This window comes from Monodelphis domestica, chromosome 5 (assembly GCF_027887165.1).
Source record: "Monodelphis domestica isolate mMonDom1 chromosome 5, mMonDom1.pri, whole genome shotgun sequence".
NCBI lineage: Eukaryota > Metazoa > Chordata > Mammalia > Didelphimorphia > Didelphidae > Monodelphis > Monodelphis domestica.
The window spans coordinates 312062260-312082188 of record NC_077231.1 but is presented as its reverse complement, the minus strand read 5'-3'; the positions used below and the strand labels follow the sequence as shown (position 1 = coordinate 312082188).

The window sequence follows — 19929 nt, the reverse complement described above, 5'->3', positions numbered from 1 at the left end:
CTGAGCTAAACCTTATGTAGGAAGGAAGGAATTCTATAAGGTGGATATGAGGAAGAAAGGGAAAGGCTACTTCAGACAGAGCTCCTCTAGGCTTTAAAAGTTGGAAGCAGCTTGGTGGACATTTCCTAGCTGTGTGACCCTGGGCAAGTCACTTAACCCCCATTGCTTAGCCCTTACTGCTCTTCTGTCTTAGAACCAATATCCAGTATTGATTCTAAGACAGAAGGTGAGGGTTTAAAAAAAATTAAACACCTTTAATTAGTATGTAAACACCTGACACTTCCAGATGATGGGCAAAAATGCCTTTTAGCTGTATAACTCTGGGCAAATCACATAGCCATCAGAGCCTCAATTTCTTTATCTATAAAATGGGAATAATAATAGCACCTATCTCTCAGGGTTGTTGGGAGAAGCAAATGAAATTGCTTATGTAAAGCATTTTGGAAACCTTCAAAGTTCTACCCAGCTGAGTTCTAACAGTGGAAACCAGCCATCCTTTCAAAGGCTGCTGTGTAAGTTTTGATTCAAAGTTATCATTGTATGAAATAGGGTCACCAAATAAACAGTCCAAACTCGAATAATATAACGACTTAATTATCCACACTAATCAGAACCTAGGCCAGGAAATGCCAGCTCATGTTAGTATAATTGTTAATAATACCAGAATTCCTCCTCCTCCTCACTCCAGACTTCAGTGGCTCAGAATTCCAACTTTTCTAGAAACTCAAGTTAATAGCAAACAAATATTTTCACTGACTATTAAGCAGGTTAGTAGTTAATGTTTTCTCAGGGTCCTCAGATGGCCCTCCTCTTCCCCCTAGCATCAGATCCAGCAACTCACCTAATTACACAATAGGGAAACCTTTCACATGCCAGTTGCTTAAAGGGTGTTTTCCTTCCCAGATGGGGCTGCACCCAAGGGTTTCCAGTCTGGATAGGCTAGTACTGGGGAGTCTACCATTAGAAAGGCTTTTCTATCCCAATTGATAAATGGGCAAGGGACATGAATAGGCAGTTTTCAGATAAAGAAATCAAAATTATTAATAAGCACATGAAAAAGTGTTCTAAATCCCTCCTGATTAGAGAAATACAAATCAAAACAACTCTGAGGTATCACCTCACACCTAGAAGATTGGCTAACATGACAGCAAAGGGAAGTAATGAATGCTGGAGGGGATGTGGCAAAGTCGAACATTAATGCACTGCTGGTGGAGTTGTGAACTGATCCAACCATTCTAGAAGGCAATTTGGAACTATGCCCAAAGGGCACTAAAAGACTGTCTGTCCTTTGATCCAGCCATGGCACTGCTGGGTTTGTACCCCAAAGAGACAATAAGGAAAAAGAACTTATACAAGAATATTCTTAGCTGCGCTCTTTGTGGTGGCAAAAAATTGGAAAATGAGGGGATGCCCTTCAATTGGGGAATGGCTGAACAAATTGTGATATATGTTGGTGATGGAAAACTATTGTGCTCAAAGGAATAATGAACTGGAGAGATTCCATGCAAACTGGAACAACCTCCAGGAAGTGATGCAGAGTGAGAGGAGCAGAGCCAGGAGAACAATGTACACAGAGACTGATACAGTATGGCACAATTGAATGTAATGGACTTCTCTAGTAGTAGCAATGCAGTGATCCAGAACAATTTGGAGGGACTTATGAGAAAGAACACTATGCACATTCAGAGGAAAAACTGTGGGAGTAAAAACACAGAAGAAAAACAACTACTTGATCACATGGTTCAATGGGGATATGGTTGGGGATGTAGATTCTAAGTGATCACTCCAGTGCAAATATCAATAATATGGAAATAGGTCTGGATCAATGACACATGTAAAACTCAGTAGAATTGCTCATTGGCTATGGGAGGGGGGTAGGAGGAGGGGAGGGAAAGAACATGAATCACATAACCATGGAAAAATATTCCAAAATAATTAATTAATTAAAATTTTAAATTAAAAAAAAAAGGCTTTTCCATAATGCAAGTGGCCACCTCAAAACATACTTTGCTCCCAACTTGTTGACATTCCTGTTCCATTGGATGGGGTGGAAAGCTCAGCACCTAACAAAATGCTCGAGGCAGGGCTCTGCCTGAAGGGCTGCTCCCTCACAAGCAGTCATTTTCCAAGGTGTGTGGTTGAGGGGAAGAGAAGATCTGAAGGTCCTGAACAACTCTAGAATGCTGGGTCTGGTTGGCCAGGCCCATGGGAGGTACTTGATAAATGCTTCACTGATTGAGTAGCATAGCTGTTGAGAACTCTAATATCCAGAATTTTCTATGAACTCTCTACAATGAATGTTCATCAGAGAAAGCTGAAATTGGATTCATTATTGTTTTCGGGTCCCGTGTGATGGGGGCCAGATGGTGTAGTGGCTAGGGAGGCCAGTCTGGAAAATCCAGATTCATTTCCTCTTTCTGACACACGCTGGCTGTAGGACTCTGGGCAAGTCCCTTGTCTTCTCAATTAATCACCAAGAACTGATAGTGTGAAATGGACAATCCCAATTTCTGCCTTCAAAGAGTTTGGATGATGCTAAGATACAGTCAAATTGGGGACCAACATGGTTGAAGGGAATTCCCACAGCACAGAACTCCTGACACGGATGGGGTCACAGGTCCAGACCAATGACAGCCCAGTTTGGAAGTGGACCAGGAGGAGGGACAAAACCTGGACTTTCACCAAAGGCTCCCTCTCTGCTAAGGAAGATTCACACCTTTTCTTCCTCAGAGCATACAGAGAAGTTCATTGATTGCCAAGATATGTCAGAGGCACGACTGGAACCCAGGTTTTACTGGCCCCAAGGCCAACCCTCTATCTACTAGATCATGGTGCCTCTTCTTTGAAAATGAATCTCGTATACATGAGGGATATATGCTAAATCTCTATTAACCAGAATATTTCACTTTTTACAGAACATTCTTTCCCCTGCCAGAGCTGGTCAGCAGAAAGGCAATGTACTAACAAGGCTTCTATGAGAGTAAATGAGGAGGGACAGCTAGGGAGCCCAGGGGATAAAGAACCAAGAGTGGGGAGGAGCTGAGTTCAAATTTGACCTGAGACAAGTCTTACTCCTGTGACCTTGGACAAGTCACTTAACTCCAATTGCTTGACTCTTGCCTCTGTCTTAGAATTGATACAAAGACAGAAGATAAGGGTTGAGAGAGAGAGAGCCAATGAGGAAATTACCTAGACTCCTTCAGAGTACAGAACTCCAGGACAACAAGGGGAACTCGTTTCTTTCATATACAATTCATCTAGGAAAAATTTCAATGCCACAGTGTGCAGAAACTGAATAGTCATCTCCCCCTTTCTCAGACCAGTAAAACACACACACACACTCTCTCTCTCTCTCTCTCTCTCTCTCTCTCTCTCTCTCTCTCTCTCTCTCTCTCTCTCTCTCTCTGTCTCTATCTCTCTCTCCTTCTCTCTCTCTCTCTCTCTCTCTCTCTCTCTCTCTCTCTCTCTCTCTCTCTCTCTCTCTCCCTCTCTCTCTCTCTCTCTCTCTCTCTCTCTCTCTCCATCTCTGTCTCTGTCTGTCTCTCTCTCTCTCTGTCTCTCTCTGTCTCTCTCCATCTCTGTCTCTCTGTCTCTGTCTCTGTCTCTCTGTCTCTGTCTCTCTGTCTCTGTCTCTCTCTGTCTCTGTCTGTCTGTCTCTCTCTCTCACTCACTCTCTCTCTCTCTCTCACACACACACACACAGACAGAGACACACACTCACACTCACTCACCACCAGGATGTCAGGTTTCAGGAGGAAAGGAAGCATGATGGTTCCATCTCAGACCTGAGCAGGAATGGGTTCTACTCTTTTGGATGACCACCCACACCTAGGAACTCACTACCTCCCCAACAGCCTTGAACCCTAATAATTAACCCACTAAGTGATATCTCTTTTTGGCCCTGCAGCCTCAGCTCCGGGCTTGGCATTCGAGAGTCTGCGTGAGAAAACAACACAATCCTTGGCTGTGGCTAGAGACACGCTGGGGGAGAACGGGAAGGGAGAGGCTTCACTTTACAAATGAGAAAACCAGACGCTGAAGATGGATTGACACTTGGAGGTGGCGGTGGCCAGAGCTTCTCTCGGGACCCTGGGAGCATCTTCTGCTGTCCCCAGCTTCGGTGAGAACAGCTTCGGCTTCTCATTTGCTGGGAGGCTTGAGGACCCCCCCCCCCCCCCCATCCTGAGCCTCTGTGTCTCTCCTGCTGAGCCCAGGCTCTCTCAGGCAGCCTCCCGCTTTGAGTCACCACGTACAGCCGGGAGCAGCAGGACGTCTATGCCCCGATCCAAGGTATGATCGAAGGGGGGGACGAGAGCAGTGCTGGGAATCTCCCTGGATGTGGGAGAAAGGGGGCCTGACAGAAGGGGAATGTGGACAGGCCGGCCAATCAGCTTCATGGCCTGCCTGAGAGCTGGGGAGGGTACTGAAGGTATTAGCAGAGCTCCCTGGCTCCAGGGAAGGCAGGGAAGAATTCTGGGGAGTTTCCCAAGCGTGAGGAATCTCCCAGAGCTCTCTGTGTTAGTGTTAGGGCTGGAGGCCAGTAACTCTTGGAGAGCAGCCAGCGTACGTGGGGCTTCTCCTGCCCTGCGCTATTGGCCTCCAATCCAACCATACGTAATGAATATTTTGGCCACAGAACCTCTTGGCAGCAACTTTTGGGGCCTCTCGCTTTCTCCCCTATTAATATCAGAGCTCACGGATATCGATTCTCCTCTAAAAGGAACAGCTTCGGTGCGTCGTGTAAATTCTGCCACGTGCTGGCATTTATGACTTCTCTTTAATGCCATTGGAGGGGTCTGCAATCTGCCTCCTTGAAAGGAAGACCCACACGAAGGAGACCCCAGCTTGGCGGCATTATTGACGTGGATTTAAATGTGCAGAATAATGAGCCCCAACAATAGAGACCAACTGGAAAGTGTTTTGAGGTCCTTAAGATGGACATCATTATTTTCCATTATTTCCTTTATTAAGAATAATGACTGCAAAATCACAAATAAATTTGATAGAATTTATCTCTGTATCATTAGGTAATCTTTTGTTGCCTTGCGTGAGGTGGTACAATGCAATTTAGTAGCACTACATAACAATGGCACATAATATAAGATCGGGTCATACAAATAACAATTGACTCAGAATTAGGTAGCTGGGTGGTACAGTGGACAGAATACAAGGTTTGGAGTCAGAAAGACGTGAGTTCAAATCCAGCCTCAGACACCTGTTAGCTGTGTGGCCCTGGGCGAGGCACCTAATCACTGCCTGCCTCAGTTTCCCTGGGTATGACGATAGCGTCTACCTCTAGGATTGCTGTCAGGATCAAGTGAGATGATATTTGTACAGCCCTTACTTGGTACAGTGTTAAGTGCTTAATAAGTGTTTGTTTCCTTCCTTCCTTCTTTCCTATGATTTTACTGGCACTTCTCATGTCCCCCCCAATTCTGATGATCATCTTCTCTGAAACAGGTCTTAGGAGCTTTGTCAGATCAAGCGACTTAACCAGGGTGACATAGACAATTTGGGTCAAATGTGGGATTTGAACCTGGGTCTTTCTATTGTCAAGGCCAGCTCGATTGCCGTGCAATTACGGAGCACATTGAAGGCTACAAAGTCCTTCGTCTACATTGTTGTCTCCTTTGGGCCTCACTACAACCTTGGGAGTTAGTACCATGGTTATTAGGCTGAGCTCACACATCATGTAAGCATCAGGATGCCGGTAGCAAGTCTAAGCCAATTCTAAGCAGGGAAGCATTGGTCACAGTGGGCGCCATGATGGAACCACTTAGGGGAAGGGTTCTTACCTTCAGATGGTAGATGTGCTCCTCTGTATCAAGGTCTATGCATTTCGAAGACTTCTTGACGGACATCACAGAGAGCCCCACATCAATGGATCCATGGAGCTTCTCTCTCTCTATCTGGTCAGAATCACATCACACTGAATGAACACCATGGCCACAGGACCGAGTTCCCAATTGTTGTCCCTTTAGGTCCCATCTCAAAAAAGTAAGGCCAATCCCCACCCCATCTAGCTCTCTACTTTTCAGGGGCTGTTATCTACCAACTGGACAAGCTTTCCAACCCTGCTGAAGACAAGTTGGCCCTCTGAGGCAGTTGTGGACAAATGGTTAGAGACTTACATCAGCCAGGTTCTTGGCATACTTCAAGATCCCTTTCTCCAAGAAGAAGAATCTCTGTTGGAAGAAAAGCACATATTGCTGAGTGGCTCAAGGCAAAGTTAACTGCAGAAGAGGCTTTAAAGGAGCCTCTCCCCAAATGGAGCTTGGCAGGGCCCAAGACCCTCACTCAAAGTGACTAAGCAGGAAGTTGCAAAGACAGGTAAGGCAAGCTTCGAATTCCTACCTTGTGCCAGCCCTTGAGTGGCCACTTCCTCTTCTTCAGCAGGAAGCCCTTCTGGATTTGAGGCTCCTGGGTACAAGTCATCTCTCCTCGGAGTCCTTCCACCACTTCCCAGCTATCCTGTTCAGATGAGAGAAGCCACATACAAGGGTCACTTTTAAAAGAAATAGTCCTATTTCCTTGAGAAATCTGTAGGGATATCATGATGGCCGACCTCCTCAAACCCCAGGTAATCCTCTTCCAATCAGATTCTAGGGGAGTTTCCTGCCCCCCAAAAGGCAGATTTTTGACCCTTACTCAACAGAGACAGGTCTCTCTTGTTTGCAGCAAGACAGTGATGACTAAAGGATGCCAAGGTTTGTTGCATTTTTTTCCCCACTAGACTGTCTCACAGATTCTATTTTTTTGTGTGCCCTGACACATCTTCAGAGAACTCATGTCCCAACAGCCAGACATCAAGAGGAATTTAAGCTAAGGTCAGGTTTTCTTGCATCAGAGGAGAACGTAAAGGAGAGATAGAGAAGGAGTAGGGAGAGAAGAAGAGAGGGAAAGGGGGAGGGAGAGGAAGATGGAGGAGAGAGGGGAGGAAAAGAGAGGAGAGGAAAAGGGAAAGGGGAGGAGAAAAATGGAAGGAAAGAGGGAGAGAAGGAAAGGGAGAAGGGGGAGAAGAGAGGGAAGACAGAGAGAGAGGGAGAAGGGAAAGGGAAAGGTGGAGGGAGAAAAAGGGGAGGAGAGAAGGAGGGAAAAGGAGAGGGGAAGAGGGGGAAGAGAAATAGAGAAGATGGAAGGGGCGAAAGAGGGAAGAGGATAGAGAGGGAAAGAGAAGAGAAAGGGGGAGGGAACGAGTGATGAGGAGATGTGGTTAGGCACAAAAGTCACAAGATCATCAATGATCTAAGGCTAGAAGGGACGTCCCACTTCATCTAGTTCAACCCTTTTGTTTTCTCAGATTAGGGAGCAAGAGAGCTACAGTGATTTTCCCAGGATCCTCCAGATCATCAGTGATAGAGCTGGGATTCCACATTAATCCTTCCAGCAGCTGAATGCAGCATGCTCCACAAGTGCCATGTTCCCTTTGAGCTTGTCCAGTTTGTCTTCCTGGGCTCTCCAGGGTCCTCATGCTGATCCTGGATGTCCAGGACATTGTAACTGAGGGTCTTCTCCTTCTTAGCCCCCAGGGGAACCAACCCAACATCTGCCTCCATGAGGCATAGCTTTCTCCCAGAATCACAGACTTTCAGAGCTGGCCAGGTCCTCATCAGCTATCCTCTCAACACAAAAGGAATAGAACACATCAAAAACCTGACAAGTGGATGTCCAATCTTTTCTTTTGCTTTTTTTAAACCCTTCCCTTCCATCTCAGAATCAGTGCTGTGTATTGGTTCCAAGGCAGAAGAAATGGTAAGAGCAAGGCAATGGGGTTTAAGTGACTTGCCAATAGGTCAAATTTGAACTCAGAACCTCTCCTCTCTAGAAATGGGTCTCAATCCATTAAGCCACCTCAAGGAATGAGGGAGGTGCCTACCAGCTCTCCACCTTGGGACAGCTCTCATCTTTAGGAAGTTTTTCCTGACCTCAAACCTAAATATGCCTTTTTTGAACTCCGTTCCAGCTCCTCCCCACACTGCTCCTGGTTTTGCCCTGTGGGGCCAAAAAGAATTAGTCTAATCCTTCATCCATGCCAATCCTTCAAATATCTGATGGCAGCCCAAGTTCATATAGAAAATCTGTAGACAAGGCCTCTTCTCTCTTACCCACGATGTGACATGTTTATTTAGATGTCCTCAGAAAGGGAGAAAGAGGCCCTTCATTAGTCTCAGTGGCTACATTTTAGAGATTCCAGAGATAAGGGAAATCGGTATTTGTGATTTGGGGGATCTTCTCCAAATCTCTCAACAACAGGGAGAAAGTAGAATCATCCATCAGACAGACAATGAGCTAAGTGATGGGTCCTTTATGATAGGTCCTAGTGAGGCCCCATGGAAATCCCAATGGTGAAAGACCACAAGAGGAGTTCCATTGACAATGGTCATTTCTGAGAAAATCCTTCTGCAGGGCTAAAACAATACTTGGGCCGATAGATTCTTGGAAAGTCAGATTCACAAGGATAAAGACTTTGACCAAAAAAAAAATGGAGTGTGCAAAACAGACAACTAAGCCAATAAACTAAGGGTTTATTGACGTCTCTCAAAGGGAAGGCACCATCTTCCGAGCTGCTAATGTTGCTGTCCTTGTTCAGCCACGTCTGGTTCTCTGGGACTTCATTAGGGTGTTCTTGGAAAAGATACTGATGTGACTTTCCAGGCCCTTCTCTCAATCATTTGAGGAAACTGAGGCTAATAGGTTTCAACAACTTACCCAAGGTCATATAGCTATTATCTGAGGCCAGATTTGGACTCAGTTTGATTTCAGACACAGTTGTCTATCCACTGTGCTACCTAGATATTGCTGCCTCAGAATTGCTAATAGCAGACCATAATTCCTATCTGCTTACTCAATTAATCTTTCCAGATTTCAAGGGCCTTGGGATTATTAGACCTTGGGCACTACATGTTTTCCCCAAAGTTGTTTAAAAGAAAAAAAGGAAGGAAGGAAGGAAGGAAGGAAGGAAGGAAGGAAGGAAGGAAGGAAGGAAGGAAGGAAGGAAGGAAGGAAGGAAGGAAGGAAGGGAGGGAGGGAGGGAGGGAGGGAGGGAGGGAGGGAGGGAGGAAGGAAGGAAGGAAGGAAGGAAGGAAGGAAGGAAGGAAGGAAGGAAGGAAGGAAGGAAGGAAGGAAGGAAGGAAGGAAGGAAGGAAGGAAGGAAGGAAGGAAGGAAGGAAGGAAGGAAGGAAGGAAGGAAGGAAGGAAGGAAGGAAGGAAGGAAAGAGCTGTGTCTATGGGCAAGAAGAGAATAAGGATGTTGAGTCAAGAAGGCTCCAGAGTTTCAGACTGGAACTCGATTTCTGCTGGAACACTGGAGGTAGGTAAGATTCCAACCACCCAATCAATGAGGAAGCCTGAGGACAGGTAAGCTGGCGTTGTAGGACCTCTACAGTAATTAAAATGGTTCAGAGCCAGCGACTTGATTTCTTTGCTCCCTCCCATTCCCAAAGTGGACGGTTTGGGCATGGAGCCCTTGGCAAGAAAGGCGAAGGACTCATACACGGCACTAACAGTCAGTGTGTGGATCAGTCTATTCTTTAAAAGAGGCAGTTTCTATTTGCAGAGTAGGAGGGAGATTTGGTGGGTTGTGATAGAGATGTAAAAGAAAAAGAGAAGGCGAGATATATATATATATATATATATATATATATATATATATACATACATATATGTAGGTATGTGTGTGTAGCTATATAATAAAAAGAATATAGAATATGTCAACTACAGAAGAGGAAACCAGTTTTTGAGAGGGGACCTCTAAATGGTAGTCCTATTGAATTTCATCTACCCCTAAAGCATAAAGAACATATCTTGGATGAGAATAGAAATGGACAATATACAAAATCCTCTCTTCTTGTCTGGTGAAATGGCCATTCTCATTGGTGATTAAGTTTGTAATAAAGAGAAAAAAATTTAAAAGAAAAGAAAAAGAATCTTTCCTTGAGACTGAAGAGGAAAACAATTCATTCCCTGGTCTGAGCATCCACCACCTTCCCTCCTACAGTCTCCTAAAATCATCTTGGATTTCCCCCTTTCTTATCTTGGGTGTTCTATAGAGGGATGAAACCCTTTCCCATTGCCAAGATCTAGGGATTCATCTTTTGGAATGCTTTTGGCACCTGGTCCTTTTCCAGCCCTCCCACCAACACCCAAATCCTAGCTCTTATCTAGTCTTGTTTCCCCAAAGTTGTTTAAAAGAAAAAAAGGAAGGAAGGAAGGAAGGAAGGAAGGAAGGAAGGAAGGAAGGAAGGAAGGAAGGAAGGAAGGAAGGAAGGAAGGAAGGAAGGAAGGAAGGAAGGAAGGAAGGAAGGAAGGAAGGAAGGAAGGAAGGAAGGAAGGTTTTAAACCCTCACCTTCCCTCTTAGGATTAATACTGTGTATTGACTCCAAGGCAGAAGAGTGGTCAGGGCTAGGCAATGGGGGTTAAGGGACTTGCCCAGGGTCACACAGCTGGGAAGTGGCTGAGATCAGATTTGAACTCAAGACCTCCTATCTGGAGGCCTGGCTCTTGAAAGCTGCCCCCTCACTTTGTTCTTCTATTACTTATAGTAGGTACATGGCCCCAGGCCAGGGTGGCCTCACTAATGTCTGGGAAGTATATATGCCAGCTAGTGCCTACATGGACTTAGGATAATGCCTACCTAGCACACAGTAGGTATTCAGGCAATGCTTGTTCCCTTCTCTTCTCCTTTCTCTGCCACACATGATGTCTCTGAGTAGGACAGAGGCAGAGGCAGAGGCAGAGGCAGGTTTGAACCCTTCCCTTCTGTCCTAGAATCAACAGTAAGTATTGGTTCCAAGGCAACGGAGGTTAAGCAACTTGCCCAGGGTCACCCAGCTAGGAAGTAGAACATGTCTTCAGTGTAGATTTGAACTCAGGACCTCCCATCTCCAGGCTCAGCTTTCTGTCCCCTCAGCCAATGGCTGCCCTGCCAGGGCTTGATATTGTCAATGATTGTGGACTGAACCCAAGCGATGAAGCCTTAGCCGAGGGGGCCCCAGTCAGCTGGGTTCTTGCCTATCCCTGCACTGCAGTGTGGGAGCATCTGGGCCCAGGAGGGCTTCTGGTGGAGAGGCGGAGGGCCATCCATCCACCTTCCCTTTTACATCCCGTACACGCGGGCTCTTCAGCGCTCACTAGAGATGCTCCCTCCCGAGAGATTTCCTCTGTGGCTCAGGGTCCCGGTTCCCTGCCAGTTCTGGTCCTCTGGCGCCTGAGGCAGGTGTATGGAGGAGGACCAAAGAGACTTCATCAGGCAGGACAAACTCAGCCCAATGATCCCAGGCATTCGGGAGCAGCAGAAGGGCTGAGCTCCAGAGAGAGGGAGAGACGTCGGCCTCCTGGGGATCCCCAAAAGTCCTTGAGGAAAGAACCCATTCAGCCTGTGGTCATCCTGCCCATGTGCATACAGACAGACAGACAGACAGACAGGCAGGCAGACAGACAGACAGGAAGACAGACAGACAGTCAGGCAGGCAGACAGACAGACAGGCAGGCAGGCAGGCAGGCAGACACACACAGCCAAACCAATTGAAGCCCTCCCAGAATAAGGGCTTTAAATTTCCCTCCAGTTTCCTCACCTAAATTCTAAGATTTCTCCCAAATGATCATCCTGCAAACTGCCTCCAACTCTGCCTCCCTCCGCTCTTCCCGCCCAAGGGAGAGGGCAGAGGCTGGCCATTGGAGAGCTCCTCCAGAGCCTCACTAGGTAGGGCCGGGGCCCAGGCCAGCAGCCTCATTGCTTCCCGTGGGCCGGAGGACTGACCGCGTCCTTCCCAGCTTCTTGAGGGCAGCGAGGCGAGCTCCCGAGGGCAGGAACTGCCTTTTCCCTTCTGTGCACGGTGCCTGGCCCAGAGCAGGGCTTCATCAATGGTCCTTGACTACCTGCCTGAATGCGGAAAATAACCTACACAGGATCCTGGAGGAAATCAATAGTATTGGAGAGTTATTGATGCCATTGGAAGGTTCACAGATGCCAGGCGAAGAGCCCCTGCTCTGTTGGAAGGCACAGTTAGAGAACCCAAAGGAGGGGACCATAAATGCCCATCTTTTAGTGCCTCAACCCAACCGAAGGCAGACTCCTCACGGGCAGCTCTCTGTAACTTCTCAGCTTACTCTGCCCTTCCCCAAGGAGGCCCTTGTGCTTTGCCCCATGTTTCCCCAATGGCGACCATTTTCTTGGCCAGAGGACAAGTCTGGACACTTGGTGGCCTCCGAGAGCCAAGACACAAAGACCTAATTCAGTGGCCGCCTCATCGGCAGGACAGGGTCTGCCAGGACGGTGGTGACAGAATCCTATCTCTGCTGATGCCGAGAGATGGGCTCAAGATGTGGCTCCCACCATCTCCTGAACTTCCAGGCATTCTCCTTCCTCCAGGACCAGATGGACTCCTTAGCTCTACCAATCCAGCCAGCCCTTGGGATGCTCATCCGCATGAAGGTGCGCGTGCTCTCATGATTGTTCCATGAGCTTCAGAGGACTTGGAATGACATTCAGCAAATTGCTCTAGAGACCCCGGGGACACCTGATGGTGCATTGTGGGACCTCTCATGGCTACAGGGAACAGGTTGTTGGCAACGATAGCCAAATGGGCCTTCTTAATCCTGAGTCCTGAGGTTGGATGTCCCGATTTCTTCCTTTATATGAGACTGAAATGCATCTCTATTTGGTTTTCACTCTGGCTTGCTATCCCTATGAATGACGTAGAAATCAGGTCAGGGGATCAGTTTCCCTTTTTGTCAGACTTTAGTCCCTTCTTTCTCTTTTAGTATGGCAACTTTCTATAGTCCTGGCTGATGGTGGGTAACTGCAATACTGCTGCACCTGTCCTACGTGCTTGTAGGATATAAGCTACCTTGATGAGACCTGGAATATGAATCAAGGACTTGTTATGATTTTCATTCATACTGATATGTATGCACATTGACTTTAATAGATTTTACATTGAATTTTCTCTCTCCTCTTGTTTGGGGGCAAATTGATTCAGGTATCATTTAAGGCCTTTTTTTTAGATCAGTAACTGACCTTATAGCTTAGCCCTACATCCTGTGTCAATTCTATTGTTGATGCATATCCTCCTGAGGGTGGGGATTGTGTAGATTTTTTAAAGCCATTTTCAGAAAAAATAACTGCCAGTACCCTGGACCAGGAAAGCAGATCTTCTGGAGAAGATGCTGTAAGGACGCTTGCAGAGATCAAACAGTACATTTTGAGATTCAGACACGCTGAACTGAGCTGAGGCAGGGTTGAGCCCTCCACTTATCCTGATTGTAAACACTTAGCCAAAAAGAAGAAAGCCCCCAAAGGCTCTTTGTCAATGTGCCTTTCAAACATTTTTTTTCTCTCCTTCTCCATCTTTTAATTATCCACATTGTAGTAACTCCCTCCATGAAATGTACAATATGCACCCCAGTGAGAAAATCCTAACTGTATAGACTCCATTTGTGGGGTAACCAGCCTGTTAATCTCCTGGAGAATCCAAAGTGGGGAAATTTAGCATGCTGGTCTCCTGAAGAATCAGAGGGGGTGACTGTGTGTGAATTGACTATCTGAGGGACCTCCAGCCCAGTCCAATCCCTGAAGACTCACCACAGTGGGTGGCTATGGGAGCCACAAAATCTATCTAGGGTTTGCCAGAGTGGTAGGAGAGGGTCTTGACTAGCAGAGATTGTGGAAATGGGCCATATGGGGGCTGAGGTAGAATGTTGGGTCAACTGAGAGATCTTGAAGGATCCAGGGGGGAAGGGCTTAGAGGGAGCTTGAAAAGGGGTCTCTCTCAGCCATTCCTTTGGGCTGTGGAAGAAGCCCTCTCCCAGCCATCCCAGAGGCTCTTACCTCTATAGTCATCTCTGGCAAGTGGCAGTGTGGTAGGGATCGAGTCAGGCTGGAATCAGGGATCAGATCTTACTTTAAGTTAGAAAAGTGGGAAATCTTATTTCTCTCTTTCTTTCTCTTTGCTAATAAATACCTATAAATTTAATATAAAGTCTCCAAGATTAATTTTTTTCTATTTGTATTTCCTATTTATATTTATTTTTTCCTATTTATTTTTATTTTTACTTCCTTTCTTTCTACTTTTATTTCCTATTTGTATTTATTTTTTTATTCCTAGCACTTTTTCCCCTAACATTTTAGACACACAGAAATGGGGGCCTGGATGTCAGCCGGGGTGGACTAGAAAGAGGATAACAGATGGCCCAAGTTCAGATTCTAGTTTTGCTTTTTCCTGTGTAACTTTAGGCAAGATGACTCAGTGAGCTCAAACTCTGCGTCAGCCACTGACTAGTTGTGCCAGAAACTCACACCTCTTTAGACCGTTTCCCACCCTGGCATGCATGACTTCATCACGTGCCTGATTGGGTAACCTCTCCCACAGCCCATTTTATTTTCTCTTTATATGTTGACTCTCAGCCAAAGATCAATTACAACCAAAGGTGGCGTGTGCGACGGGGCAAGATGATTTAGAAGAAACTCCTCGGGTGGGTTTGAGTCGGGGGGGCTGGGCTCTCCTGCCATCCCAGCTCTGCTCTTCGGTGCCTACGAGAACTTGACAAGCCACTCAGTTTCTCATTTGTAAAAGGAAGGGCTTAGAGGAAAGGACCTCGAAAGCTGTTTCAGCTCTTGGTTCCATGCCTTGTAAGGGGCATAAACATCTAACAGCTCAGGAATTCAGGAGAGTGGGTGGGGGAGATGAGCTGAGGTTCAAGGGATGGGTGTGATTTTAACAAGCAGGAAAAAAAATGAAGGCACTCCTGGTCCCAGGAATGATGGCAGCAAAGCTTCGGAGGTGAGATCATGTGTGTCTGGACCAGTGCAGCTGAAGCCAAGGGTTTGTGCATGTGAATAGAGAGAATAAATAGTGGAAAGGATGAGAAGGGCATTGTCTTGATGGCTTCCTCAGAGCTCACCACCAGCATGGGCTCCTAGCCTCAGACTCTGACACCCTGGGATCACCCACGGCAGCGCCTCTCCCCCCCCCCGCCCCCCCCCGCCGAAGGGCAGCTGGGCCCCCTCCTCTCTCTATCCAAAACACCCTAGCTGGTAATCAAGGTCCCAGTGAGTGTCTGTGGGACAAAGTGGCCACACTGGCGATCCTGCCCATTCCCCATTCCCTACGACCACAGAGGAATCAATCTGCCTACTGGGTCCAATTCAGCCTTTAGCCCTAATTACATTTTGCCTTGTGGCTTTCCATGGCCATACTTGACTAATAAGTGTGGATCCTGGCCAGGGAGCTTAACTTCCATTCCTGGGAACATTCTAGACCAGATGATTAAAGAGATGGTTGGTGAAGAGCGAGAAAGCAAAACGGTCCTCACAGAAAGCCCGTAGGAATGAGTCATGCCACAACAACTCCATTTTCTAACTTTCTCATTTTGACCTCAAAAGAAGTAGGCTATGGAGCTTGGAGTCAGGAAGACCTGAGTCAAAACCAGCCCTGGACACTTATTAGCCATGTGACCCAGGGCAAGGCACATAACTCCTGTTTGCCTCAGTTTCCTCATCTGTAAAAGGGAGAATAACAGCCTGATGAACTCAAATGGGATAATCATTGGAAAGCACTTAGCACAATGAGCAAATAGTAGGCACTTAATAAATGCTTGTTTCATTCTGTCCTTCCTCCTTTTTCTTTCTCTTGAAAAATCAGTCATAGAATTAAAAGTGCACTTAGTGGGTCTCTAATCCCACAACTTGATCAGATACAGGAATCATTCCCAAGTGGCAGAATCTTGGAGCTGGCAGGACCCTAGAGTCACAGAGACCAAGCCGTACAAAGAAAGAATCCCATCTACACCATCCTAGACAAATGGTCCACTATTTATCTGAAGCTCTAGTCTCGGGAGCGAGAGTCCAATCTCTCCCCAGGCTCCTGTTTCCCTTCAGGATGGCTCTCACTGTTAGGAAGTTCTTCCTGACAACAAGACTATGCCAGCGACTTCCACCGCTCCTGGTTCTGCCACTGAGAGCCACAGGAATGGAACTTCTTCAAATACTTGAGGCCAGCAATGTCTGCTCTTCTCCAAATTAAACGTGTCCAGTGCCTTCAGCCCACCCTTCTAGCCCTTCCCCATCCAGGCTCTCCTCCAGCTCATTCTTGTCCTTCTTAAACCATGAGGTCTAGAGGAAGGCGGACAAGAGCAGAGGGGTGCAGGACTGCTCCCTCCTTATCCACGGAAGTCTGGCCTCTCAAGGGAGTCTAAGCCCACTTCCATCCCCACTTAGCATTCTCCCCAACAAAGCATTGTCCAGTTTTTGCTGAAGATGTAGCCTGGTATTTGGGAGGACAGCTGGGTGGCACAGTGGATAGAGTGCCAGCCCCAAGGGCAGGAATACTCATTCAGGAAGATTCATCTTCTTCAAATCTAGCATCAGATGCTTATTAGCTGTGTGATCTTGGGCAAGTCGCTTCACCCTGTTTACCTCAGTTTCCCATCTGTAAAATGAGTCAATATCTGCCAAGAAAATTCCAAATGGGGTCACAAGGAGTTGGACATGACTGAAATGACTCAACAACACCAGCTTGCTACTTAGCAAAGAGCACAGGATTTGAACCTCAGCTTTGACCTTAGGTAAGTCACCTAACTTTTCTGGTCTGAAGTTCCTCTCTCATAAACAGGTGACTTCTAGGTGGCCTAGTAGACAAAGCATGGGACTTTGAGTCAGGAGGATCTGAGTTCAAATCCAGTCTCAGACATCTGTTAACTGTATAACCTTGAGCAAATCACTTAAGCTCTTTCTGTCTCAACTGAAAAATGGGAGGGGGTGGGGGGAATAGTTTCTACCTCATAGATTTGTTGAGAGGATCAAATGAGTTCAAATAGAAATGTCGGCTACCCTCTGCCTCCTCAGGATCCTCTCTGCTTGAATCCTCTGATTGTGTGACAGCCTTTGGGGATAAGGCTCTCGAATCAATCAACAAGCATTTCGCAGAGTTTAAGGCTACCTCAAAGGACTAAGTCATAGCAATGGAAACGGGATGAAATTTCTACGTCAAAGAACTGATAACATCTGCTACATATCTTTGTATGTCCCAAGGCCATTTGCCCAGAAAGAGGGAAAACCATTTCTTGACAATTGGTGTTGGCTTCTTCTAGCATCCAGAGCTTACCACAGGCCAGGTGCTGTGTGGTGGTTGTGGTGGGAGCAGGAGGTAGGGAGAGTCCCAAGAAAAAGAAAAGGCAGGCTCTGCCCTCAAAGAGCTTCCATTAGAACTCTCTGGGTGAGCAGGAAAGGATGCTCGATTCAGAGACGGGAAGCCTGGGCTTGCACCCTCCTACTCCGCCATGCCCTTCTATCTTAGACTTAGTTTCCTCATCTCTAGTGAGGCTGCTAGCATTGCCACTGCCTGCCTCACAGGACTATAGCCGAGAAATCACTCAGCAAACGTTAGCGTGCCTCCTGAGGGCTCCCTGAGTGGCCCACGGTGTTTTCAGACAGCTCTCATTCTTAGGACGTTCTTCCTTATATTGGAGCTGAAATCTGCTTCCCTGTCCCCCTTAGCCCTGAAGTTAAGGAACTAAATAGACATTCGAAGGACCCAAATCTCTGGAAACATCAACCCCTGGATCACACAGCTGGGGCTCACTTGTCATTCCCTGGCAGTTTCTCTCTCACTGAATCTCTGCTCATTGGTCACATCTGGAGGGTTCTGGGTCTGGAGCCCGGCCAGCTGCAGTTACTGGTGAACAGCCTGGAGAGTGGCCTGGAAAAAGGAATTCCATGGAGAGGCACGATGGGTGCCCTCCTTTCCCTGTCTCGCAATGCTCGCCAGGGATGCTCTGTAGAGCTATTTGGACACTGCCTGTAGGCTGCTCTGCATGGCCAATCCCTTTCCAATTCCTCATGAGGGGTAAGTTCACTATCTGCAGCATTCAAAATGCCAGGCCTTTACCTCTGACTTAGAATAGTAACAAGATGGAAAAGAGAGTGCCAGGCAGGCAGCTTTCTCTTTCCCATCGCCTTACTCTCCAGCCCAGCCCTACAGATCAGGCATCATTCACTTGTGAATCCAAGTTCTTCTCTTGGAAGAGAGAGTATTAATCTCCTATCTGGAGCCCTTGGCCCTCCTCCAAGAAGGTCATTCTAGAGTTGGCTATCCTTATTTAGCCCCTTTAGAGTTTCTTGGAGAGTTCCAGGAAGGAGGGCTCAAGAGGCCCAGAAAAGATAAGCCAAACCCAGAGTGACTCACCATTCACTGATTTTTTTAGAAGCATCTTCCCTACCCACTTCAGCTTAGGCACTGGGGGCTCAAGCTACGGACTAAACATTCCATCTTCTGTTTGGCCAGTGTTTCTGCTTTTCCCAGGACATTGATGCCTGCAGGAAACCTTCCTATTCAAGGGGCCGACCCCCTGCTCCAATTCAATTCAAGGGCACTAGGTTTGGAGGCAAGGGGTTCGAGTGCCAGTGCCAGCCCCACTCCTGGTAATCTCTGCCAGCTCAGCTCTAGATGCCCCAGATTACTTCCCCAAATTAGCCCCTTCTGCTTTCTCAAGCCTGGAAATAGCTCCTGTCCTGCAGCTGCCATCTCCTCCTCCAACTGGTGGGTTTCTCCTAGAATGGACACTGACCTAAGTGCCCACACCAGGCACACATTTCTTTTTTTAAAACCCTTACCTTCTGTCTTTAGAATCAATACTGTATATTGCCTTGCCCAGGGACTTACCCAGGGTCATGCAGCTAAGAAGTGTCTGAGGCCACATTTGAACCCAAGACCTCCCCTCTCTAGACCTGGCTCTCCAGTCCCTGAGCCACCAAGCTGCCCCCATGGTCACTGCTAAAGGTTACTTTTCTACTCTGTCCAGTTTGGCTCTAGATCCTTGTTATATGTTGTCTAACTCCCATTAGAATGTAAACTCCTAGAAGGCAGAGACTGCTTTTCCTATTCCATGATTGGCAGGATCAGACACAGGAGTGTCTCTCCCTCTCTCTCCCCCCCCCCATCTCTGTCTGTCTGTCTGTCTGTCTGTCTCTCTCTCTCCCCATCTCTCTGTCCTCTTTCTGTCTGTCTGTCTGTCTGTCTCCCTCCACATCTCTCTGTCTCCCTCTCTCCCTCCCTCCCTACTTCTCTCTGTCTGTCTCTTTCTGTCTATGTCTGTCTGTTTCTCTTTCCACCCCCCCCCTTCTCTTCTCTCTCTCTCTCCTCTCTGTCTCTGTCTGTCTGTCTGTCTCTCTCCCCATCTCTCTGTCTCTCTGTCTGTCTCTGTCTGTCTGTCTCTCTCTCTCCCCATCTCTCTGTCTGTCTGTCTCTCTCTCTCTGTCCTCTTTCTGTCTGTCTGTCTGTCTCCCTCCCCCATCTCTCTGTCTCCCTCTCTCCCTCCCTCCCTACTTCTCTCTCTGTCTCTGTCTCTTTCTGTCTATGTCTGTCTGTCTCTCTTTCCACCCCCCTCTTCTCTCTCTCTCTCCTCTTTGTCTCTGTCTGTCTGTCTGTCTCTCTCCCCATCTCTCTGTCTCTCTGTCTGTCTGTCTCTGTCTGTCTGTCTCTCTGTCTCCCCATCTCTCTGTCTTTGTCTGTCTCTCTCTCTCTGTCCTCTTTCTGTCTGTCTGTCTCTCTCCCCATCTCTCTGTCTCCCTCTCTCCCTCCCTCCCTACTTCTCTCTCTGTTCTCTGTCTCTTTCTGTCTATGTCTGTCTCTCTTTCCACCCCCCTCTTCTCTTCTCTCTCTCTCTCCTCTCTGTCTCTGTCTGTCTCCCTCCCTCCCCACCTCTGTCTCTCTGTCTCTCTGTCTGTCTATGTCTGTCTGTCTCTCTTTCCACCCCCTTCTTCTCTTCTCTCTCTCTCTCCTCTCTGTCTCTGTCTGTCTGTCTGTCTCTCTCTCTCCCCCCTCTCTCTCTGTCTCTGTCTCTTTATTTGTGGGTTCTCAAGAGAAATCAAACAATAACAAACATTTACTAAGCCTCTACAGAATACCAGGAGGTGAGGCTACAAAGACAAT

General features: G+C 47.2%; 1 protein-coding gene across 12 annotated transcripts in view; it reads right to left on the bottom strand.

Annotated features, from left to right (window-relative positions):
- The window catches only part of OSBPL3 (oxysterol binding protein like 3), a 157541-nt gene that overhangs the window by 69260 nt on the left and 68352 nt on the right, over positions 1-19929 (bottom strand). For all 12 annotated transcript variants that reach the window (XM_056800471.1, XM_056800465.1, XM_056800473.1 and 9 more), the window contains 3 exons: positions 6355-6471; positions 6132-6185; positions 5796-5909 (listed from right to left, as the gene is read on the bottom strand). In XM_056800471.1, the coding sequence (XP_056656449.1) occupies positions 5796-5909; positions 6132-6185; positions 6355-6471 (285 nt within the window). The remainder of the gene's footprint in view (positions 1-5795; positions 5910-6131; positions 6186-6354; positions 6472-19929) is intronic.